General features: G+C 49.1%; 1 protein-coding gene across 3 annotated transcripts in view; it reads right to left on the reverse strand.

Moving 5' to 3' along the window:
• Nucleotides 1-4,423, reverse strand: part of Usp10 (ubiquitin specific peptidase 10) — a 47,749-nt gene extending 43,326 nt beyond the window's left edge. The window contains exon 1 of one of the 3 annotated variants that reach the window (XM_021170186.2): nucleotides 4,275-4,423. In XM_021170186.2, the coding sequence (XP_021025845.1) occupies nucleotides 4,275-4,295 (21 nt within the window). In that variant the 5' untranslated portion in view covers nucleotides 4,296-4,423. Of the gene's footprint in view, nucleotides 1-3,691; nucleotides 3,841-4,274 lie in introns of those variants that run through there. The other 2 variants (XM_021170187.2, XM_085843548.1) reach the window with 2 other exon arrangements.
• Nucleotides 4,424-6,000: the final 1,577 nt, after the last annotated feature.

Here is a 6,000-nt window from a genome sequence, read left to right on the forward strand (position 1 = left end):
TTCTGGTGTGTCTGAAGACAGCTACAGTGTACTCATACATAAAAGCTTTAAAAAAAAAATGCCGGTTGTGGTGGCGCACGCCTTTAATCCCAGCACTCGGGAATAACAGATGTGCACCACCAAGGTTAGTCCAAGGCTTACTTGTTCTTTTTCTTTCTTTCAACTCTATGAATATGTGTGTTTTGTCTGCATTATGTCTGGATATCACATGCATTCTGTGCCCAAAAATGCCATGAAAAGGTGCCAGGTATCCTGGGACTGGAGTTACAGACAAGGCTATGAGCTCCCCTTTGGGATCACACCCAGGTCCTCTGCAAGAGCAGCAGTGTTCCTTCCACAGAACCATCTCTCCAGGCCCTGGATTAACAGCTCTTAATCCAGCCTGCCCAGACAGGATGGTCACACAAGGCCTTTTGGGAGATCACTTCCAGACAGAAAAACTGCAGTCCAAGCACATGCAAGTCTTAGAAATGAATAGTGCCCTGCTGAAGTGGCACTAAAAGACAAATGACACTAATCCAACATCCCATGGCCAGCAAATTCCACTGCAGCCGTGTGTCTGCTCTGCAGCAATGGCTCCTCATGTGTGCCAGTCAACTGCAATGCACTAGCCTAACCACAAATTCAAAAGCAAGCTCTGCTAACCACTTCCCATAAACATTTACTTTGGTTAATTATCAATGACAAGTGTCTCCCAGCCCCATCTAGTGCATCCTGAAAACTTGATCCATCGCTCAGAAATGCTCACACAACTCTGATTTGCAAAACTACCATGGCTTGATGTACCTCATCCAAGAGAAGAGGACAGCTTTTCCCCACCCTTGACAATTTAGTCTGCATGAGGCTGTCACCAAATTATGGCATCTTTCTCCTTTTAATTTTCCTGTGTACACCACTATTCAAATCATGCTACCCCCACGTAACATAAATTGGGATACCTGTTCTAGTGGTAGCCCTAGAAAAGACTCCAGAATCATGTCTGTCCACTAACTGTTGGTGATGAGTTCCCAACAAGGAGAGCTGAGAGGAAGGAGGGCAAGCCCAGAGACACAATAAGTGTTCAGAGGACTCCCAGCTCCGGGACTCATAGCAGTTATAGTCTCAGCACTGACGGAAGTGTTTTGCTGTTGTTACGCACAAAAATATCTCCAAATACCCCATAGCCACTTCAAAACTGTTAGTTCAGTTGCACAAGCTGTGTAAGATTCTGATCTAGTATCAGAGTATGGTAGCTCGGGAGACTAGGAAGTGTGAGATTGCCTGCAGCCCCTACAGTTAGGTCCACAGGCTACATAATGAAACATTGTTTCAAAAATGGGAAAGTATCTTTAAGAATTACCCCAATCTAGCTATCAGTAACAAAGGCAGGTCCAAAACAGTGTAACACTCTGCCACAGTGCTAGAAACTGTATCCGGGAACTCCCGGCATGTAAAATGTGGGGATCTATGTTAAGGATAACAGAAACCAATAGCACTCTACCCAACCTGGGTACAGAATCTACACTGTGGACCCAAGGCCAGCTTTTCAAGTATAAGGAAAGCTGGTAGCTTCAAATTAATCTGCTCAGCTCACTGAGCCAGTTCTGACAGCAAGAATGCCAGATTCACTTCCACCTCAGGTGAGAGCTCCTTCTCTAAACTGGTTTAGCTGGTGGACAGGAACGCCCTAAACTCAGAGTCTTTCCAAGTTCACAGTCGCCCTCAATTCACAAAACAGGAGTCAAACAAACCCAAAACATGGACATGAAAGAGTTAACCTGTAACCTCTGAAAGTCCACTGAAAATTGACCCTTAACTGTAAACCTGTGACAGTTACTTCAACAAAGCCCGAGTGTATATTTAGGCTCCTCCCTAAAACCTGAGAGGCTGAGGCAGGAAAACTCAAGTCTAAAGCACACCAGGGCAACATTGTAACCCTGTCTCCAAAAACAAATTAAAACAAAAACCACCCACTTCGAACATCATGGAGGCTAGCCCAAGGTAACCTGCTGGTAGCTCCTGACTGAATGAACTAAGTATTCAAATGCTTAGAACAACTCAAAACAGACTCAAAACAGTGAAATCCTGTTCCTCCTCCTCCTCCTCCCCTTCCCCCTCCCTCCTTCCAGCTCCCCTTTTTCTCCGTGGAGGGGAGAGAACTGAAACGTGCTCTGTACTTAGGGATGACCTTGGATTGCTGATCCTGCCTCCACCTCCCCCGTGCAGGGGTTACAGGTGTGCTCCACCTTACACAGCTAATCCACTCGTCTTTTCAAAATAAAACAGGACTAAAACTACTACCACCTCTTCTCCCTTTTACCACTAGCTGACCCAAGGCACTGCTAACATTTGTTTCGTTTCTCTGGTCTGGCTCCATGCAATGCCAGGGCAATGGACCCCGGGGAATTAATCACTACCACTTCCACCAACTGGATATTGTTACTGGTGCTTGAGAAAGTGAACTGTGCTTAAGCATGCTTTCTTTGCCTCAAAATCATACACACACACACACACACACACACACACACACACACAGAGAGAGAATTGACATTACAGCTCAGCTCAGAATGAGCAGTACAGACTAATTCCAAAAATAAAACAAGGTAGTCAACTAGAGGGATTTTTTGTTTGAGACAGGGTTTCTCTGTGTAGCCCTGGCTGCTCTAGAACTCACTCTGTAGACCAGGCTGGCCTCAAATTCAGAGATCTGCTTACCTCTGCCTCTGCCTCCCTAGTGCTGGGACTTCAGGTGTTTTTCAATTGAGCAAGGCTATGAAAAAGGGCTGATGGCTCCAAGGTTTAAGACAGCTGCTCTTGCCGGGAGTGGTGGCGCACGCCTTTAATCCCAGCACTAGGGAGGCAGAGGCAGGCGGATTTCTGAGTTCGAGGCCAGCCTGGTCTACAAAGTGAGTTCCAGGACAGCCAGGGCTATACAGAGAAACTCTGTCTCGAAAAACCAAAAAAAAAAAAAGACAGCTGCTCTTGCAGAAAACTGGGGTTTCATTCCTACCAGGACTCAGAGGCTAAGAACCATTCTAATTCCAGTTTCAGGAGATCCAACACCCTCTTCTCGCTTCAGTGGGCACCAGAAACATACATACATGCAAGCAAAGCATTCACTCACATAAAATAAGAATAAAATAAAATAAAATAAAAATGCCTAAATAGAACCAGATGTGGTGGTGAATATTCCGAATCGCCAGGGCCTCTGGAGAGAGGCAGGCGGTTGCCTTAATCCCAAACCAACCACGGCTGCATAGTGAAGACCTGTCTAAAACTTAAAAAAAAAAAAAAAAAAAAATTTGTCAAAATATTATTCAACAAATACGAATCGTCTGCATATTGAAAAAAAAAAGCACACCAAATACAAAAGCATTTACAGATGAGGGGAAAGGTCAAACAGGCAAAGTTCAGATTTGATCTATGAAACACCACATACTTAAGAGAACGGAAGTTTCTCCTAGGATCTAACCTTTTATTAAAAACAGTTTCGAGGTTTAAATCCCATATTGCAACAGTTACTAAAATAACCTTTCAAAAGCACATGGTGGCTCGTGCCTGCAACGCACCAGGCTGACATAGGGGAAAAAAAAAAAAAAACTTAAGTTAGAGGCGATCATGGACCAAGAGAAAGATCAAATAAAAAGACGATCGTTCTTCAAAGGTGGCCTCACCAGACCGACCTCACCTGCCTGTACATACATCCACCTACCATCCTCAAAAAGGCAATTTTACTTCTTAGTTTCCCGAGAGTCGCAGCCCGGAGAAGCGGCACCACGTGCTGACTTCTCACTCCTCCTAAGTGCATCTTAGGAGAGGGGCTGCAGGAGCAGCTCCGGGCACAGAAAACACAGCAGGCAATCCGGCCTGCGGGGCCCCGGCCCAGCCCGGGCTCGGACACCGTGCAAAAGGTGTCAGTCCCGGGCGAGCCGGAGTATGCCGCCCCAGTTTTCTATGCAACAGAATTCCCGAGGCCAGGGGCCAGGTCCCCGGCGGCGCCGGGCCAGAGCGTCGCCCGGGACTCGGCGGCTGCGGGCCGGGCACGCGGAGGCCTTCCCTGCGGCCTCGGGCGTTCTCGGGGCGGCTCGGACGCTCTCGGGGCGGCTCGGGAGCTCTCGGGGCGGTTCGGGCGGCCTCCGAAGCCGGGGAAGCGCGGCACTGAGGGGCGCGGCGCGGGCCTAGGCCGGCAGCGTGCCGGCGCCTCCCCCACCGCTCGCCCGCCGCGCACCTCGCGATCGTCGCCCCGAGGCCGTCCCGAGGCCCAGACCTCCCAGCCCGGACACGGCCCGCGCTACCTGTGGGTTATGGAGGGCCATGGCGGCCCGTCTCAATGAGGTTCGGTGCTGCTCCGGCTTCTCACGCCGCGTCTCCCGTCGCCGCCATCTTCTCGCCGCACAGACACACTCGCAGCGGCCGCCGCGCCTGCGCACTGATTGCACCGCGGGAGAGCCAGGCGGCGTTCTGCGCCTGCGCGCGACAGGTGGGCGTGCGCCCCGGGCCGGCGACCCTTCTGTCCCCAGCGCGCCGAGGGCGGCCGCTCCAGGCGAGGGCGTGAGGATGGAGCTGGCCAGGCACCCTGGGGCTGCAAGGTGGAGTCCGGGAGTGCGCTGGGTCCGCCTGAGCTCCGTCCTGGGATCTCCGGTGGAGATCCCCACGGATCCCTTACCCTATGGAGCGCGCTCTTCTGACCGTTCGTTCATTCATTCATTCCTTCACTCTTCATTCTCTTCACTAGCTTGCTTTACCTGGCATTGGGAAAAAAAATTTTTTTTTTCTTTGTAAAACATAAAAATAAACGTTGAGTGAGATGACTCAGCGGGTAACGGAGCCCTGCCTCCTGGACCCTTGAGGACCAAATGAGTTCCATTCTCTGGATCCACATGACGCCAGGGGAAAACCAACTACGGACTGTCTTCTGACATACAAAGGGGCACGCACGAAATAAACCATTTTAGAAAGAACTCGTTGATCCAGGAATTGTACTCCTGTGAGCTCAGTATATAGGCTGCAGAGGTAGGATGATCATCTATGAATTGCAGACCAGTCTACATAGCAAGTTCCAGGTCACACACAGCTACGTAAGGTAGCTCTGTCTCGGGTGGGGGTGGATAGTCATGTTGATGACTTAGCACATTCTGCAAAGGGTAGAGACTCAGTAGGTGCTAGTTATTGCACACACGCAAGTGTATACACACGGGAAAGTTCTTGACTCAGCCATATAGGCAATAATAATAATAACAAAAACAAACAAACAAAAAAAAAGCTTGCTAAACCTCCTACTCCCAGCTGTAGCCCAGGCCGGCCTCGAGTTCTGAGATCTGCCTATCTCTGCTTCCAGAGTGCTGGATTAGGGATTAAAGGTGTACGCCACCACTGCCGAGCCAGGAAAGAATTTTATGACAAGCCCGCGTGGGGCAAAGTTGGCAAGTTTATTAAGTAGAGGTGAAAGAGGGTACACGGGTAGGACTGAGTTTAGGATTTAGAGACAAGAAGGAAAAGGATAATGTACAAGTGTGGGCACAGCTGCTCCGGAGTTTCCCTCAGGTGTCTTGGTTTTGTTTTTCTTTGCTGTGAAAAATGTAGCAAAAATTAGCCTCAAACTTTCTTTCTTTCTTTTTTTTTTTTTTTTTTTTTTTTGCTTTTTTGAGACAGGGTTTCTGTGTAGCCCTGGCTGTCCTGGAACTCACTTTGTAGACCAGGCTGGTCTCAAACTCAAAAATCCGCCTGCCTCTGCCTCCCAAGTGCTGGGAGTGTGCCACCTCCCAAGTGTGCCACCATGAGCATTGGCTTCAAACTTTCTAGCAGCCAAGGATGAACTGAAACTCCTGAATCTCCCACCTCTACTACAGGGCCCCTAGTACAGGGCTACGATTCATACTATGAACTCTGGCTCCACAAAACAAAACAAAAAGCAAAGCAAAACTCTACGAGTTGGTTCAATGGTTTCTTTCTCCTGAGAATTTTCTTTTGGCCCTCTTGGTTGCACACACCTTTAATCTCAGATGGCTGAAACAGAGGCAG

The sequence above is a fragment of the Mus caroli genome, unplaced genomic scaffold (assembly GCF_978045245.1).
Source record: "Mus caroli unplaced genomic scaffold, Mus_caroli_1 scaffold_10, whole genome shotgun sequence".
NCBI lineage: Eukaryota > Metazoa > Chordata > Mammalia > Rodentia > Muridae > Mus > Mus caroli.